The 19,382-nt window shown below is 37.0% G+C and overlaps 1 protein-coding gene across 2 annotated transcripts in view; it reads left to right on the forward strand.

Annotated features, from left to right (window-relative positions):
- The first annotated feature begins 2,168 nt into the window (after positions 1–2,168).
- Positions 2,169–19,382, forward strand: part of GLRA3 (glycine receptor alpha 3) — an 87,971-nt gene continuing 70,757 nt past the window's right edge. For both annotated transcript variants that reach the window (XM_071807692.1, XM_071807691.1), the window contains exon 1: positions 2,169–2,539. In XM_071807692.1, the coding sequence (XP_071663793.1) occupies positions 2,421–2,539 (119 nt within the window). In that variant the 5' untranslated portion in view covers positions 2,169–2,420. The remainder of the gene's footprint in view (positions 2,540–19,382) is intronic.

Raw genomic sequence — 19,382 nt, forward strand, 5'->3', positions numbered from 1 at the left:
GAAAATAAATGAAACGTTAGATTAATTCACTGTTGAATTACACAACACACAGATATAAAGTGCCTGGAGAAAGAGCCTCACTAAATACTCATTTTAAGGGGAAAGATAAGCATCAACTGTTGTGAATATATAAACGAAGTACTCTGCACTGATTCTGTTGAGCACCTTCATTGATGGACTGTCCTTGAGCAAAGAGAGGGATTCCTTAGTTTGCTAGCTATTACTTCTTCAGTTAAGGGTTTAAGTTAAGTTCTTTTCATGATCACTGTTGCTACCCAGAGTGAGAGGGAGAGTGAGAACAAAAGGATAAACTTTTTGCAAAGTGGACCTAGAAAATTCTAGTACAGAATACAAAGAATCCTTGAATTTATGTAAACACTACTAATACAAAGTTTAGGGAACAGAGGAAATAAGTTAGTGACATAGGTATCAACAAAGAAAACCAAACTGGATCTAAAATGTGTGGTAGGTGTTATTATTTAATGGTACCTGCTGGAACAACCTTGAAGAAGAGCTAAAAAAACCAGACGAAAAGGATATGGCAAAAATGGAAAACCTAAATATTACGGTCAAAGCTGTGTGTGGGATATTTTTGAAACAAAAAGAAGACACTATACTTAGAGGAGAAACAAGTGAATGCCTCCAAAGATTTCTAATGAAATATCCTATTTCTAACACACACACACACACTATCCTTGGACACAGGATTGCATAAAAACCCTGTTTCTAATTTCTTTCCTGCATCTCCTCTACTCAATGATAGTTCAATATTTTTTCTGTTCTGTGTAAAAAGTTGTCCTATATTTCACTCTCTGTTTTCCCATCATCCTTTTTCTGTATTGAGTTCATTATACTTCCCTCAAATTCAGTTTATTTTACTCTGCCTCATGTCCTTAATCTTGCTGAACTTTTGCCTTTTTCACATCTTCCTTCTTCAGTACTTGAGCTTTCTATAGCTGTTTGTAGTTTAAATAAGACTCTGACCTGATATAATCATGTGGGGTGTGCAACCAGTGGAGCTGCACAAGTAGTGGGGCTGCTCTCTAACACAAATTAGTGGCTACGGGAAAAAGCAATCCAGCAGATTATACTGAGGTATACACCGTAAGGGGCATACGCCCAGACAGATACATTTCACCTATGCAGAGATCTGCCCCTGAACTGCTGTCAGATTTCTCCTTCCACTGGCTCTCCCAGACATTATGTAGGTGTTCAGAGCTCATTCCTTTTAGGTTCAGATAAAGTATCCCTATCCTACAATCTCAGACATATTTTCCTCCTCTGTCCCTCTCCAGGTACAGCCTTTACTTATGTATCTTTCATTTTAGTTCATGCACAAACCATACAGATTCCCACAGGAATTTCTCAAGCAATGTTTCTAAATATCAACTCATAAATCCTTACCCTTTCCTAATACAACCAGCTCCTGGCTTGCATGAAATGTATGGTTTCTCTAATAGCTGAAATCATCTCACTGTCCTACTGTCATCTGTACTTGTAAATTCATTCTGTTTTTCTCATTAATAACTTTTCAGTTTCCGTATTACAATGTTCTTGCACATGTTCCTTCCCAGAGTCCCATCCACTCGCCTCTTCAAAAAATGCCAAACTTTCAAAGTCTTTGGATTTCCCTGTTAGTCTGCCTATTGACACTAGATCACCTTTCTTTCCTAAAAAAAAAAAAAAAAAAGGAATAGAACAGGATATATATTTCCTGTGTCCATCAGCACTATACGTTCAGAGAAAACTAAAGTACAGAGGTGGGATTTCCACCCCACCCTACCCACCCCACCCACCCCATAGAATAACTCCCACCTCTCTTTCCACAAATAATTGCAAGACACAAGGCTCAGTTAATTCACCGCAGCTCTTGAGGGACAGCTGCCCTGTGCGGGCATCAGCCCCACCGCCCCTCTTTTGGGCAGAAACATCCACCACGAGCCTCAGCGGGGCCATTCCCCCTGCCAGGGGCGCCCCTCGCCGCCGCCGTCCCCGGTCCCGCCCCGCCGGCCTCCGCGGCCGCAGCGCGCTCCGTGGGGGCGGCCGGGACTGGCCCCCGCCCCCTGTCTCCCCGCCCGCCCCGTCGCCGTCGGGGCCGCGGCGTTCCCCGCGTCCGGGATGCGGCTGGCGGCGGGGTGCCGGCTGCTGGCAGGAGCCGGGGACAGACGGCCAGGAAGGTGGGCTCCCGCCGCCGCCACGGCTCGGCGCCGCCGGCGCGGCTGGGATTAGGCTCCCGCTCGGCTGCGATGCGGAGCGGTGGGGCGAAGGCGGCGGGGCCCAGCGGGAGGGCGCTGGGCGCCGCCGGCCACTAAGCAAACGGCGGGCGCGGAGCCGCCGGAGCTCTCCAGGGTGCTGGGAAGACGTCCGCCCGCGGGGAGCCGCGCTGACACCCCAGCTCGCCGCGCCGCGGAGCCCCGCCGATGCCTCGGACACGACCGCTCCAGGGCTCGGCGGCGCCTCCGAGCAGCATGGCCCGGATGAGGTACCTCCGCACCGCTGTCTCGGGATTTTATCTGTGGGAAGCCGCGGTCCTGCTCAGGTGAGTTGTTGTCTCTGGAGAAGCAAAGGTTTATCTCGGGCAGCTGAAGTGCCTGGGACTGGTGCGGAGGCTGGCATCGGTCACCGCCTTTCCTCACCACTAACACCCGGCGAGCTTCGGCAGCCGGACCCTGGGCACGGAAACTAAATGCCTGGGGTCCCTGCTTCTCGAATGACTTTGTAACATTGCGTTGCCTCAAATTCGATATTGCGTTTTGCAGACTGGAGGCTGTGCGATTCTTTCACCTGTTTGCAGGTAGGGTTCCTCTATTTGGTCTGTGAATTTTACCACAGGAAACAATTAATAATCTTGAAAATTCTTCAGATGCAAAGTGTCTATATGTAGAAGTTGGGGAAGACAATCTGAGTTGGGAATCTATAGACTTATTTACTATCAGTTCTTTTCAGTAAAAGGAAAAATCGGGATTGCATTAGGTCGGAGAAGTCTTAGAAAAAAATCATAGCTAAGTGGATAGAGGATACAGTCTACAGAATCTTCCTCAAAAGGGAAAGCATTTGCTGTACCAGTGGCAGTCTAGGATTTGTAATATTAAAGATAAATTATAGCCTGAGGTTCACATGGATTTTTCTGCTTTCTACCCAGCACACTTTTTCTAGCTAATGTTATTGTATCAATGCAAGCATTCTTTTAAGACATAGCTCTGGAAGTGTGGTGACAGCAGGCAAAAATCAACATAAGCCCTCTATTTAAAGGTGAAGGAAAATTTAAAAAGAAGAATCAGACACGTAAAGAGGCAGATTTCAATGTCATCACATATTCACTGCTGATGCAGAGTTAGCCATGCTTGTTATCAACAAACATTCTAGCTCTGAATCACAATAAACAGACTATGGCATATAGCTTGATAATGCCAGACTATTTTAAGAATCACATTGTTACTTGACAAGGATAGAAAAAGGAAACTTAAATTTGAAACGTGGTTCTGCAGAGAGTATGGAGATGATTCATGTAAGGGATTTATAACCAGGAAGTTTGAACAGTAACATGTAGTGCTCCGCAACGATGGCACACTTCACGAGTGCTCACAGGTTCCTAGCAAATCTTTCCTTTTTGAAGTTAGTTTAATGACCTGTTTTGTATCAACATATGTAATGTAAATAGTTTATAATGTGATTGTAATTGTGCCAAAAGAAAGAGATTTTAAGAAATTGGTTCACATGGTATGGAATTAATTGACACTGAGAGGAAAAAGTAAATGCACATATATTGCAGTTTAAACTTTCCAGTTGCATTGAGTATTTAATGTTCAAAGTAGATTACCAAATCCTAGTGCAGTGTAGGTAATACAAGCACCACTGTGTTGTTACTATTCTATTTCAGGTTAGTTATAGAAATGATTTTTCATCTGTATACTATTTAAATACCATCTTACTGTTGAATGATTCATCCTTTATTTTAATGATGTAGAAACACATATTACATTCTAAGGGGGGGAGGGAAGTGAAAAGTGATTTTTTTTAATGCATAGGTGTATTTTGCATCACATAATTCTGGACTGAAATGTAATCGTTTCAAAATGTATACAGGCTTCTTATCTTGGATAAATTCAAATTATTCGGTTTAATGTCCAAAAAACTGTTGTATTGCAACAGCCTGCTGCTCTTAAATTGTCATTTTATCACAGTGAACAAAGTTACTGTGTACAAGGTCTGTATAGTTTGAGAAAGACTTCAGAAAACTGCTCAGAGTCTATGTATATTTTTGAAATGTATCTCAACATAGAGACTACTAGTGACTTTAGGTCTAGCAATAGTATCATCTGAGAAACCCAGTCAGTTATGGACACACAGGAGTATTTTCCATGCTTTAAAATGGGGGGGGAGGGGGGGGGGGAGGGGGAGTGTTTTAAAAAAAAAAAAAAGGTAAAATATTAAAGCCTCTAAAATTCCCAAGCTTCCTGGAGCCATCAATTTTAGTTCTTTTCCAACTTAAGCCTTTTGAAATGCTTTACATTAGAGCAAATGGAACAGGGAAGAGTAGAAGGCTGTTTCCACTCTCTGCAAGATGCAGTCTCTAGCCTTAGCACCTATATAACACCCTCAGTGAGAAGATGGATGTACTCTGACTTTCCAGGAACAACCAAACCTTAAGCGCTTCACTTGCTTAAACATTATGGAGAAAATAATAAATCTTATCTTACATCGTGAAACATGAAAACTTTTCTGCTTTTCATTAACAAGCAGTCAAGGCTGTGGGAGAAGACTGAAAGAACCCCACAGGAAGAACCTTCAATTCTTGTCGAACAGCCCTGAGACCATTTAAAGTGATTGTTTAAATTACATGCCTGTGAAGACAGACATTTAATTTTCAGTACAGGTCAAATGAAAACAAGAAGTATTTTTTTCAGTATAAAGTTACAGGCTTGCTACTTTAATGAGCAAATCCTCTGGATGGGTAGACTGGTATGCTTCAGAAGAGGAAACTGCACCTGCTTTTTTTTTTTAAGGAATTCATTTTTCATCCCACATCTAAAGGCTCTTCCAATTGAAATGACTGAATCAAGATGCATATTAGTCGTAGGATCTAGTTTTTCAGAAAGACATCGTAGGAAAAATAAAATGTTAATGGTCTTTCATAATATTGTGAATATTTGTACTACATCTTAGATTAATAATATACTTATTGATAATATATCGATTGACTTTAGACAATATATTGATTGACTTTAGACATCAAACCCAACAGTTTAAGCACATAGAACTCTAATATGTTTTCAGTGGTATATTTGAGAACTGAGAGTAAAGCTCTAATCAGACACAACATAATTTTTAGAAAGTATTATTTATTAATGACTGCTTGGCCAAGCCCCAGTGTGATATGAAGAAGTGGGCTGAGGTTTAAAACAAGGAAAAATCTAGGAAAAATAATTTAATGGAGCCTCAATATAACTAAATCACTACCAAAGAATGAAAATAAACACTTCTGAGATACAGTTTGAAGTTACAATAATCTCTGAGTATTCCCCTGTTTTCATTAAAGTAATAGTGTTAACAAGAGTTCCTCTGGATTTGCCTGGATTCCAAGAAGTAATGCTGGAAGTATGATCATATTTGTAGAGTCAACATGATGATCATATTTTTGAGTCAAATAGTTTTATGACATCTCTCAAACTCCCAACGGCACCAGCACAGCTCTGTTAGAACTACGCTGTCAGGGACTTGCCAAGGACTCTGCTTTCTCCTTGAAGAGCATGGTATAGGTATTTTATGTGAAGACCTGTGTATAGAGAAAGCACAGGACAAAAAGGTAGGTGGCACTGTGGAAGTGTAAAATAGATTTTCCCTATATGATATTTCTTTAGGTAGCCATATTAGCTTAGACCATGAATCATGCTATGATTATTGTCTCTTTCCTTGTTCTATTCACTGCCTCATTGGCCTTATTTTGAAGGAAACAGTGTCACAGAGACAGCTAATTACACTTAGAGACCAGATTCTTGAGGAAAAAACCTCCATGCAACCTAACTCTGGGGCATGTCTGAGCTCACGGTTAACTGATTTTGAAATTATCCTTGCATTGCATTGCAAATTGATTTCAGATGAATAGCTTGAAGAAGCAGAAGTGAATATTCTTTGAGCCAACATTAGTTCCTACAAATAATGAAAAAGAAAAAACAAAAGCAAAAAGATTAAATCTGGCATTTCATCACAAAGATCTTTGAAAATAAAGATAACTTCAGTAGCTTATTAATATGTTAAGAATTATACCTACAATACTATTCAAGAAATAAAAGTGTCTGCTGAAATCAGGATGTGAATAAAACAGTGTGTGAAATAAAATGTAGTAATTCAGAATGAGGGCTTTGAGGCATAGTACCTTTCCTTGGCAGCCCAGACTCAATTTGAAAAGTTTCTGTGGGATAGATCAGTAGACAGACTCTAGGTCTCACTGAAAAAGATTTGATATGTCTCAGAGAGCAGCAAGGGAAGGGGAGGTGAGCTGAGAGTTCAGATGCACAGCAAGGCAGGCTGGAGCAGGGTCCTACCAAAAAATTTCCAGACCCACAGAACCTGTGCAGGAGTAGAGCAGATCCAGCCCAAACAATGATTCAGATTGCAAGGCAAAGCTGGTAGTGATGAGATGGGTCTAAGGGCAAGCCAAAAAGTCAGGTCAGCAAATCAGGCTCAGGGTCAGAATTAGAAGGTACAAGGCTGGGTGAAGGTGCACTTTCACAGTAGCTCATCCAGAGACCAAAAGCATCCCCCAGCACTCCCCAGGGAGTTAAAAACAAAACAAAACAACAAACAAACAAAAAACAACCCAAACAAACAAACAAACAAAAAAACACAACACAAACAAACCACAGAGAAAAAGAAAAAAAAAAAAAAACACAGTTCCTGAGAGAAGAGGAATGAACCCTTGTTGAGACTTCTACAGCTTTTTATCAAACAGCTCTGCTTCAGAGCTGGGCTACTGCATTATCAGAGCTGGCACTGAGCCCAGGTAGCCAAACCCCTGGGATGAAGGAAATACAGTCACGGTCTTTATGAAATGTCAAGCAGAGCATTGGGGTTCCCTTGCAGGATGTTCCCATAGGCAGGCATTGTACTTTCCAAAACTCTGACAAAAAAGTATTTTTTTTTGTAATTCAATTTCTCTTGTATTTCAACTATATCAGTGAAAACACCAAAATCCCTGTGAACCAAATAGGAGTTTTGTCATAAGTACAAATTCATTCAGAACTTTTATTATCCATTCTTCATTTCTATTTTTTAAATTGACTACCACGTTTACAATTTTGAGAAAGAATTGTGTAGATTTTTGAGTTTATAATATTATAAACTGTCACAAAATTAAATAACAAAGAAATTTCAATTAAAAACATGAGTTTCAATTCTTACTGTGCTAGTGACATTTTCTTACTCTGCGACCTCTTATAATTCTTTCCTAGGTAATTGATGCTTACAACAACTGAAAGCAAGTAATATTGGGACATAAGTTCTGTGCTTCTGTATGATGACAAATGCAATAGCTCCTCTATCAGATTGGTTCTGTCCAGATATCCTAGGAATGATGACAATTAGAGAAAATGAAATTTTTTATAAGATTAGGGCTTCTTATTTTAACAGATTTAGCATACAAGCTTCAAATGACCTTACTGATTATTATGTAATAATACATACAGGGAAAGATTCCCACAAATCAGCTTTTCTCAAGTAAAGAGCAATGAAGAGCCCTTCTGTGTGGTGTTGCATCTTCTCATTTTTATTGTTCTTCCAACCGATCTTCATGATATTTATTGAAAGACTCAGTAAAAGGAGACAGGACCTAAAAAGGACTAGTTTTACCTTCACTGATATGTAGGCATTGTGAACAGATGGAGCAAAGGGCACCTTTTTGAGGATATCAACTACCAGCAAAAAGGGAACATCTCAGAGAGCAGGAAAAGAGCGAGCTAGAAACCATGTGTAACAAGGACCAAAAACAGGAGAATGAGAAGAGCATCAGGAAGCAGAACATTCTGCACAATAAAGTCAAGAGAAGAGAAAGCAAGAATCTTTGAGATTGCACGTTTTTGTAGCACAGGCTGTAACAGATTATTTTTACGGTTTCTGAAGCGATATGATCCATCTTCACTGATGTCTTTAGATGCTGTGTCAATGTGAATGCCAAGTAGTGTGAGTAAAAAGAAAGAATGAAGGAAAAAGTACAAACATAGACAGCATGCGATTATAGAAGTATAAAAGAATGCATTTTCTTATTACTCTTCCAGTCAGCTGTCTAATGAATTGCTCCAGCATTATTAAACAGCAAACAGGGTGATAATACTTTGTGTACATAGCAGTGGACTTTCTACATAACAGCACTTCCTATATAATTTTCCTATACCACATAGTACCCCATTATTCTCCTAGCTCTACTGCAGATGTACAAAATGAGCAAGGAAAGGAGAAAGATTCAGGGCTATTTCCAGGTAGGAACTTCCCTAAGAAAGACCAGTCCTCTACAATATTGGTGTAACTGAAGTTTCTATTCGGTGACATGAAATATTAGCAAAATGCAGTTTTCGAGGAAAGCCAGCTTGAGACAATAGAAAATGTAGAAAAGTTCAAGAAGACTCTGACCTGAGATAATGATGCTGTCACTGATGGGGCTGGTGAAAGAGTGGAGTTCCACAAACAAGTATTGGGGCTGCTGGCTAATACAATTCAATGGCCACAGGAAAAACGCAAAGCAGCAGATTATCTTGAGACTATTTCAGTGAAACAATAAAGTGAGCAAAAAGTAAACACAGGAATACTAAATTATCTCAGAGTGTGAAGCTGAGTTAATTGGTATTAACCTGTTTGTGATTCTTACAGCTACATCTAATTTTGGAAGGTTATCATAAGAAGAATCAGTGCAGCTGTGATATTTAAAAGAGCAAAATAGTATTTTTGCTCTTCCTGATTAAAATTCAAGCTGCAGTTATAGCTATATAACCTACTGTCTTAAGATTTTGTCTTTTGTTGCATTCCATCTTTGATGTAAAATCTATATTAAAACACCTTTGATGTAAAAAAAATATTATTGGAATATGCTATGCATCTCATCATTGCCCAAGGGTTCACATACTATGTGCAGTTTGCATAAGACTCTACTATGTCTAGAATTTATCTCATTTCTTATTAAATTCTTCTGTCTTTCAGAATTGTGAAAGCTAAGATATAAGCCTAATGTAATCCTAAGTAGCATCTTTGAGGATTCACAGGTACCAGAATATATCATTTCCAAGATCAATTTCTATAAAATGGGCTGTTAACAAATTTGTATGCTTTTTAGCAATTGACTTTCAATTCACAACTAACCACTCAGTAAAAATGCCTATTAAAAACAGTTATACCAGCATGTTTTTTCTGAAGGCGGTGGGGTTTTTTCAGTTTTGATTACTTTCCATGTTAGATGGTGACTGCCCAGCTTAGGGACTTTTTTGTGAATAGTTGGTTCATGATGTTCTGAGATACAGCGGGAATTGATTATTAAGAAGATCCTGAGTTTTTGTCCTGCTAAGGCTTTTCATTTCATAACATTTTCAAAACTGCCCTGTCATCTGTTAGATTCAGTGATGCAGTGGAGGGTCACTGCTCTGGGCATATGTAGGTTAAGACATAATTCATCTGCAGGGACCAACTAAACTTCCAGTTTTGTGAGCAACATGTCAAATGGCTAAGGGTGCCCTACTAGATACATAAATGTCACCAAGTGGTAACTTACTGGCAAAAGTAGGGTAAAACTTTTCATGTTTTGAGGGAAAAAATAAAAATTTTGGCATCAATCATGACTAAAACACTGATTTCACACAGTTAAATTACAACTAAATACAGTATTCTAAGATAAATATTAATTCTATGCCTAAGCATCTGTGTGACACCTCCATGAAGGGATGCACACCTGACTGATGTTTTCCCTGATGCTATTAGGTCAGATCTATTACGTCTGACTCAGTAGTATTAGAACTAAAATCCAGGTAGGCAGATTTCAGCATCACACCTGGACTGCATCCTATTAAATACTTTTTTTGAGATCGTACTGGGTTTTCTTTGGGTTTTTTTGTTTGTTGTTTTTCTGTTTGTTTGGTTTTTTTTCTTTACGTATCAGAAAAAATGCTTTATCCAAATTCCCTTTTTCTTTTTTTTTTCTGAAAAGAAAAATAAGCAGATTTATTAGAGCTTGCAAGGTTTGTTGGAGTTTGCTCTTACTCTTCATTTGCAAGAGTTAAAGTAAAATAAATTATCTTTGGTTTTCCTTCAGTTCTCACACACTGAAGATTGGATGCTCAATTGTTTTGAACAAGATACTGTGATTTTTTACTACACAGAGTGAATATGAGATGCACCCACTTGAAACAGTAGTACATGATTACAAAAAGTACAATACAGTGGAGTACCAGAATTAAAAAAGCTATATGTAACCAGTTTCTGCATATATCCATTACAATTTTTCCTCCAAAACTTATCCATAAATTCTAACACTGTGCAAATGAACTCTAAGAACATATCTGTGCCTTTAACTATTTTTGTAGCTCCTGAACACAGATCTTGGGACGTAAGAGTACTCAAATTTTCATCTATAATCAAAATGTGAGCACAAATGCACTTGTTCAGATTCTCTAAGTAACAGGAAGCTCCTCCTTTGTAACAGTGATGCCTCCTGAAGGAGATGAATTGTCTTGCACATAGTAAAGACCGAAACACATTCAGTCATGGTCTTTCCTTTGTCCAGCACATTTCCAATTTGTTTATATGAAGCTTACAAGACTCAGATCATAATTAAGGGGGTGCTTGATATGTGGCATAAGCAATGCTAATACAGCAAAGACAAAGCGTGTATCTGAGGGCACTTTCTGTGTCTGAAAGAGAATGTGAGGATGTGTAGTGGACCAAGATAATTTTGGTGGAAACATGAAAGGCTAGCAGCACTGCTTTTTAACCTTCACATTATTTTCTGTGTCTTATTCAGTAAGGAATATGCTCCATTGCATGCATCAGGAAAACTGGGTGCTGTCATTATATAGTATAAATCCTTCCACTCTTCTTATGACCCTGAAGCTCAACCCTGTTGTTCCTTAAAGAAAGTCTTATATTAAATTATCATAGTGTTGATTGTAGGTAAAATTAATAAAAAGGAAATAAAAAATACTTAACCGATTTATCTCATATAAGTTAATAGAGCTGGTTGAACTCTTCCTGTCTTACAGAAAATTTCAAAGCACTGAAAAGTTTTTATTGCTTTTTCAATGTATAGAAATAATTTTAAGTTGCAGAAAGCAGGAAAAAAAACTCTGTCAATTCTGTGGAGGAGATGTTAATATATATATATACATATATTTTTAATTTAGAATGCAAGACCCCACCTTCAGTTCCCATCAACATCAAAGAATGTACTGTGGCTGCCAGAATAGAAAGGACAATACACAATATTCCCCCCAAGCTTGCCAGCAGTTCATTAAAACAACATTGAAACCGATATGTTTCTGTAAAAAACCTATTTCAAGAAATCGGTACTTTTCTAACTAGAAATATTTTATCTTAACTGAAAATTCTTAATCACTAGTAATAACACAGTATATACACTACAATTAGCTGACTAATCAAAATAAATAATTTAATCTGAAGCATTTTGGGAAAGAACTTCATATAGCACTGAGTTCTATTTACTGGTAAGTTTTGACTTGTCTGGGCTGTAGTCCTCCTGCTTGTTGAAATACTTTAATTTTAGGTGAGTGACTCTTAAGCTATATTCAGTTTTCTCTTCCTGAACTTCCATCTTATCAAACTCATTTCGGAGAAGTCTCATCTTCTGAACAGCCATCTGACGTGCTCACTGCAGATACAGGACTACACTGTTGTACTGATACAAGCAGAGCTTCCCTAAGGCAAATGGAATAATGTTTAATTGAATTGTGCTTCACTCTTCCCGAACCCTGGGTTTTCATTCCAAGTGGAATTTTAATCTAGTTTTGATAAATCCCAGCCATTTCATTGTATTATACGAATTTCTGTAAAGATTTTTTATGAAGAGTAAAAGAATTGTTTGAGAAGAAATATCAAATAACCCCAGTTTTCAGTTTCAGTTAGTCTTCAATTCACAGAAGCGGATGCTTAAAGCAAAATAAGACAAAGGAGGAACAGAAGACTTGTAGCATTCTAAATGATCATTGATTAGGATTACAATAAATATCTTTTTTCTACAGATGCACACTTCAGTGGACACTGTTTTGTTTACAGTGAGTGAGAGTACAGCAACCTCATGGATGCAAAGTAAGCTGATGGGGCAGTACCACAACAACAGTAAAAAATCTAGGCAGTGAATTAGAAAAAGAAATCACAGTGATATGTAGCTCTACAGTTTAAAGGACATTTTTGGATGTATTAAAAATATAGGATCAACAAAGCAGTTGCAATCTGTAGAATTCAGTTTTCAGTATTCACAGATTGCTCCTAGATCTGGGAAGAGTCTGTCTTGGGAAACAATAGTCTGCAGTTTTAAGCCAGGCAATGTCTCATTTTAATCTCCTTTCAATCTAGTGTTGCCTCATTGTCATCAGTCCAATTACTATTCATTGTGGTGAAAGACACCAGTCAGTTCCTCCTCAATTTCCGTTGGTTAGAGGAATCGTTCATTAATCGTAAAACCAAATGCAATTGTTCAGTTCTGACATACATTTATAGAAGGATTTCTGGTGTTATAAAGGATAATATTATGAAATTATTTTACTCGGTCATTTTGCAATCTGTCCATTACTCCAATAACTTTTCTCCATTATTCAATTAATACACAAATTAATCTTTATAATCAGGTAGTAATTCAAGTTCATACTACTATAGATTAGTGATTTACAGTTTCTATTTTCAAAGATATTATATTCATTTTAGCCAAGTATTATTTGTCTAAAAAGAAACAAACAAACAACAACAAAACCAAGAAGAGTTAGTTGAATTTTGGGAAGATCTGACTGTTAAAGTTGTCAAGAACTTAGCGCATGCACCATGTCTTTGGAAGAGTCAGAGATCTGTTAGAATTTGAACATCTGAAACATTCTCTACTCCTTGTATAGCTGTTTGAGTCAGATCTTTGCCCAAAAACATAGGTTGAATAAATGAAGAGACAGCAAGAAACTAAGACCTGAGTTTGGAACACTTATAAAAATAAGATGTACAACAGGTACCAAACACTACTAAGGAAGTGCGTGCTTCAGGGAAAACAATGAGAAAATACTCAGATTAGAGCAATAATTCACAAAATATCTTAAGAAAATTCACATGGTACATAGCTAAAATTGGCAACAATAAACTTGTCTTAAACAAGAAAGCAAAATTAGACAGGCAACCCATAGCTTATTCAATGTATATCTTAATAGGATTATGAAGAATGCTGTCAAATTAGTTTTCTCCCTTTAACCCAAGAGTTTTTTTGTTTCAAAAGGGTGAGTAGTAAAGCATTGTGCTTGTATATATGCACAGAGTCATAAACAAAAATAAGTATATACCAGTTTAGCCTCATCTAGAATAAAAAGTCCTTTGACCCACAGAATGGTGATCAGGTCAGAGTGACTTAATCAGAAGAGTTAAAACCACATTATTCACTATTTTTCTTCTCTGTTAAGAAAAGCCACAACAATCCAAACCTTCTTAAATTATAGTATATAAAGTAAAAAAGCTATAAACATATATAATTTTACTTCCATGACAAACAGGATTGGAGAAAGACTAAGGGCTGGAAGAATTCTCAACTGTATTAATAAAAGGGAAAAAATATGACACTGTAAAGCTATCAGAAACATCTTTGCAAAATACTTTTAATCATTGCCTAACCTACAAATACCACTAGAATGCCATGTTATTTCAGTCACTGAAACAGAAAAATAATTTTTTTCCAAATCTGAAAGAAAAACTGTTTTTTGATCTTAAACCAGAAAATTATTGTTTGTTGCACATAAAAAATGTTACTTTGGCTGAAAATGTGTCCTGATGTAACTCTACTTAAAATTAGTCTGACCTTTTGAACTCATTTAAAATAAGAGGACAAAAGGTCAACTAGAAAAATCTAAAATTGTGGAAAAACAGTAGAAAAATCTCACCTGTCAGAGAAAATATTCAAAAATTCTCATGGGGATTTTTCTTAGAAAACACCTCTTTAAAATCTTGGTGATACAATGCTTCTGCTCCTGTTAGTTGCACTGACAGTCTTTGGCAAACGTGAGCTAAGGGTTCTGTGCTTCTCTCTGACCTGATAAAATTATTATTATCTAAAACATTGCAGGATATGAAAATCTGTACTTTCATTGCATCAGGAATTGACAACTTCATGACCTACAACAAATAAAAGAAATTTCATCTTCAGTTAGCAATCAAGACGTTATTGTCAGTTTTAACGGGAGTAGCAGAAAGATAATTTGGAATCTCAGTCTTTTTTAAGACATTGCAAACTTACTTCCTCCTTCATTTGCTGTCTTTGGTTGTAGCACATAACCCTTTTCCATTACTCTTTCACCTTTGGAAACTCACTTTTTTTTTTTGGTCCTTCAGAAGGAGATTAATTTATTCACAAATAAAGCTCAAGTAGAATAATTTTCATGTTGGAATAGAAAAGAGTTGGAAGGAAATTATCTCCTTGCACTAACCTTGATCTGTAGAAGAGGGTAATGTTATCTAATTCAGGCATCTAAATGAGGAGTTCTGTTACCCTGGGTTCCCAATGTAGATAATGTAAAGAGATCGAGTCTTTCAAAAGATAGTTCAGAGAAGGAGCTCAATTTTGAGTCGTGTTTTGCTCCTCAGAAGAAATTCTTTCTGTGTGAATCTGAATGGGACAGTGGTTACAGCCAATTCTGTACGCTTCCAGGACTCCTGTCTTTCCAGAGTGGCCCCAGTGTTTCGTGAAGCAATATTGCCTTCAATAAGAGAAATCGATTTATTTTCTGGTTTCTGTGAAGGATTGTAATTTTCAGTAGACTGAAGAGATTGCTTTATAATTTTACTGCAATTTTAAAAAATATTAGCTTTAAACGTATTTCCCCAGACCTCTGAGCTCCCAGTCCACAGTATTTGCCTTATCTGCAAGGCTTTCCAAATGTGAGATTGTTTATTGGAATGAAAAGCAGAGAATTGTATTTCTCTTCTGACATCTGAGGTAGCAAGTTTAAACACATCACACCTCAGAAGAACATGTCATGCTACTTGACTGAACAAACACCTTTTAACAGCAAACTGCAAAGATTTGGAAAAAACTTCAGGAAGCAGCTTTACTCACAAAAACCAGGCTAATTAGTATGTTTATACTTTATATTGACCTTTTTTTTCCTGAAATTGAAAGCAGTTCTTATTGTTCTGAAGGAACAGGATTCATTTTGGTTCAAATATGCAAAACACTTTCATTTGAATGGGCTTGGGACCTTCAGCAGCCCTTCTTGTCAACATTTGTTGTTTGTTTTAAGCTGTCATATTCTGGAACTTCCTTCTCTCAAAAAGGTATTTTTTTGTCAGGTCTATATTAATCCTTGGAATAACGTGCAAATTCTATATACTATAAACTCTGATCCTTTTAGTTATTTTCCTACTTTAATCAATAGATCAGCGAAATACATACACTCCCTTTACAACAACAACAAAAAAAATCTTCGACCTCTTCAAACATAAAGTTAATGCTCTCTTCATACCACAAAATCTTAACTGCCACAATTTTCAAAATGCAATTACCAGACACCACCTATAGGATAATCATTTCATTTTAGCAGACCTTGTTAATTATATGGTTATATGGAACATTTTCTGTTTTAAGAATTCTATCACTGTTACTGACAATTACAGAATCAAGGGAAGTAGTCATGAGATTAATTCACCTGTCATTGGTGAGCCAATGAATAAGTACCAACTCAGATTAATTTACTGAAATGCTTTTGTGTATTGCTGTTTGTGAGAGCATATTGGTTGGCTGCAGGTTTTGGTTTCCTTATGAGTATGTAATTAATTTCCTTGAGATTCTCTGCAAAGCTTTTTAATGTAGAGTGCATTAAAAACATTTAAACATCAGCTGGAGAGAATGGACCACAAACACAAGATCAAATTGCTCCAGGGGTTTGGCCACACTTGCTGCCTTAAAGAATAAGCTAAATAATGAAATGAAGGAGCTATTGGACCATCCTAATGCACGCAAAGCATCCTGTAACAGCTCTGTAGTATGCATTGCAAGATGAAATACAAAATTTCTGCCTCTCTGAATGGCTAGGATGGATTGTGTTCGAGACAAAATAAATAATTTATGATCATATAAGAAATATTAGCAAGCCAAATATGACAGTAACTTGGTGTTAATATAAGATTTTCAAGATAAAATACATAGGTAGTTTAACTGTGGAAGGAAGAAAATTAAGATACCATCTAATTCAAAGATTAATTGCATTAATTGTATTCAAACGTAAGTTAGTGAAACAACATGACTGGAAGTGATTTTTAAGAACCCACCTTGAAGATGAAAAGCTCAAAAAAGAGAGGAGAAATCAGTGAAAAATAGGACTTCCTGTAGCACACAGGGAATATAAAAGTCTCAAAATCAGTATGATTGAAATTACTTTTTAAAATACAACTTTTAAAATAAAGCATATATAAAGCATTTCCATTTGTAAACAAGTGCAGAATTTTGGGGCAGATAAAAGAAAATGGGTAGGAATACAGTGGTTCTTCAAAAAAAACATGGGAAAGCAATCTGATTTTTGTAGCTTTAAATGTTTCAGAGAAGGAAACGTTTGTGGAGATTGTGAAATTCCCTTTGAAGAGTATTTCTCAATTGTTTTGTTTTGGAGCAAAGGAAGAGAGAGCGGGATTTTCTCTCACAAACATGCCTACTTTAAATAGACACTCCAGGAGCACAGATTCATGACCCATGCTTTCTCTTGCTAGCTAAATTGCCAGCTGCTGAATGAGATCTCCAGTTTAAATTCGATAGATGTTAGTGCTCTGACTGCATAGCTGTGTTAACTGTATATTTTTTTCAGAGTTCTGTGCTAGTAATTATCTTAAACACATGAAAGAATGATAATGCAAACATATCCTCAGTAGTGGGGTTAGAAGTGAGTCCCATCACTTACAATCACAGTCTGTACATGTTACAGAATCCTAATCTCTAGCTTCATCTTGAAACACACAGGGCTTTTCTACCTCTACTCCAAGTGCTAAACTACTCTTGAACTGAAATGTTTCAGTGATTGAAAACCTTTTAATTTACGATCCAAATTTGTCCCTGGCCTCTTCATATTCATGACAATGTTATAATTTACCCTAAAATTCTTTCCTCCTTGCAGGTGCTTGTTACAGGTAGAACATTAGCTCATTTTTTCCCAGTAGTGGTCAACCTGTGATTTTTAAGCTGCCTGTAGCTTCTGGGCAGCTCAAGTGCAGTTTCCATAATTCTATATTGTGCAGGGAGCTGATGCTCATGGAACCACTGGGCAGGTCAAATATCCTGCTGTGAAAGGAATTGTGCAAAATGGGCCAACATTGCCAATTGTAACCTGCAACTCAGATTATAGGTTACAGTATAGGCATCTGCAAGCCTGCAATACAGCTCCACTATAGAAGGACTCCGAGAAGACACCTTTTTCCACTTTGAACTACTCCCATTGCTTCCCTTCCTTAACCTCTTCAAGTCTGTAATGTGTCTTTTGGCAATCTGAAGATTTTTGCATGAGATTTGTAACGTCTACTCTGAATTTAGCCTGCTTTTCTATATATCACAGGTCACTCCTTTTCTCCAAGCTACCCATATATGAAACACAACACCTTATATTTTGCTAAATTATGTCTTCCAGAAAGCTGTACTGCCTTGGCTGGTACAGTTTGATCCTCTGTTAAATTATCTTTTTTATTAAAACTGCGTACCTGAATTCCCATCTGAATTTGCTTGTCTCTCATTGTTTGTCCTCTGCCTTTCTTCTTTCGATAAATGTCCATCATTTTCTGCCCCTTTGAGCTATTTATACACTTCAATCATGTTATTTTTTCAATCTTCTTTTTGATAAACTAAGTAGATTGAGCTCTTAAACTCTCTTACCATAAGAAAATTTCTCTCAACTCTCAGATCATGTCTTAGTGGCTTTGTTCAGTATGTTCCCTAATGTTTTAATGTCCTTTTAAAACTTGGACATGAAATTTGATGCAATGTCCCAGAACCGGTGTCATGAATATCTTATAAAATAGTAAGTTAACTTCATGGTCCTGCTCACTTTTTCACTCATTCCACACCAATGTATAACACACTAGTGCAGTGAGAACTTGACCACAACAGTGCTGAGTTGTTCAAGACGAATTCTGAATCCTTTTTCAGACTCATCACTGTCTCCAACTCTGCCCACATTCCAAATTCATATAACTCTTAATATCCTTTCTTTGTTTTAAACTGTTCTACTTAAATGGTCTGAACTTCAGAAATTGGTTTATTTTCTTGCCCTTGTCAATATTTATAACCCTGTCTTTTTTTTTTTTTTTTGCAATTCTTAGCTTTAAACCATCAATGATTTTGTATTTTCTTTCCAGACCATAGATGTCAGTGCTGAACACCATTCTTACTACAACTCCCTACAGCATCTTTTTGTCTAGAATTTGTGATGTGTGTGCTGATTTAGAGAAACCACATGTTGGCTGTACCATGCTCCTTCTTACACTCTAGGATTTATATCCCACTGTAAATGTCTTCAGCTTGACCTAACCAGTTCTTACTTAAATATGACTTTTGGTAGGTCATGCACTGTCAGAGATCCGTAATTTAGGATATTTTCGCATCTCAGTCCATGAAATTTCAACTTGACAGTCTTCAAGGCATGATGCAAAGCTCATCTCCTCTCATTTTACGTAAATGCTAATTTAACAGACAGAACAGAGCAAAGACAGGTGTAATTACAGTTTTGGTGATTCTAATCTTCTTTTCATATCTGGTTTTGTATAACAGCTTATTTGGAACAAAAATTCTTACCCTAATTTTTGATGGTGTAAATTCAACCAGTCACTTTTTTTTTTTTTTTTTAATACATTGTTCGACAACATTTTCTATTATTTTCTCTATTTTTATCCACTGCTTTCATTAACAAATCTATTTTTAATTGTTTGGCAAGACTTAATTTAACTTCTAAAGATGTTCAGGACACATCAGGAAAGTCAAATAAAGCACTGCTTTAAATCTGAAACTTGAAGATGGTTTAAATCCTTATAACTGTTAGCAATACTTACCAATAGCTCACAGGAATAACACAGAGTGACTAGCAGGGATACTATTCTAGTTGGTAACATTTCCTGGTAAAATATTAATATACAAGAAGACTGGGAGGCTATAATCTCTCTGAAATAAAAGA

This window comes from Patagioenas fasciata, chromosome 4, assembly GCF_037038585.1.
Source record: "Patagioenas fasciata isolate bPatFas1 chromosome 4, bPatFas1.hap1, whole genome shotgun sequence".
NCBI classification, from domain to species: Eukaryota; Metazoa; Chordata; class Aves; order Columbiformes; family Columbidae; genus Patagioenas; species Patagioenas fasciata.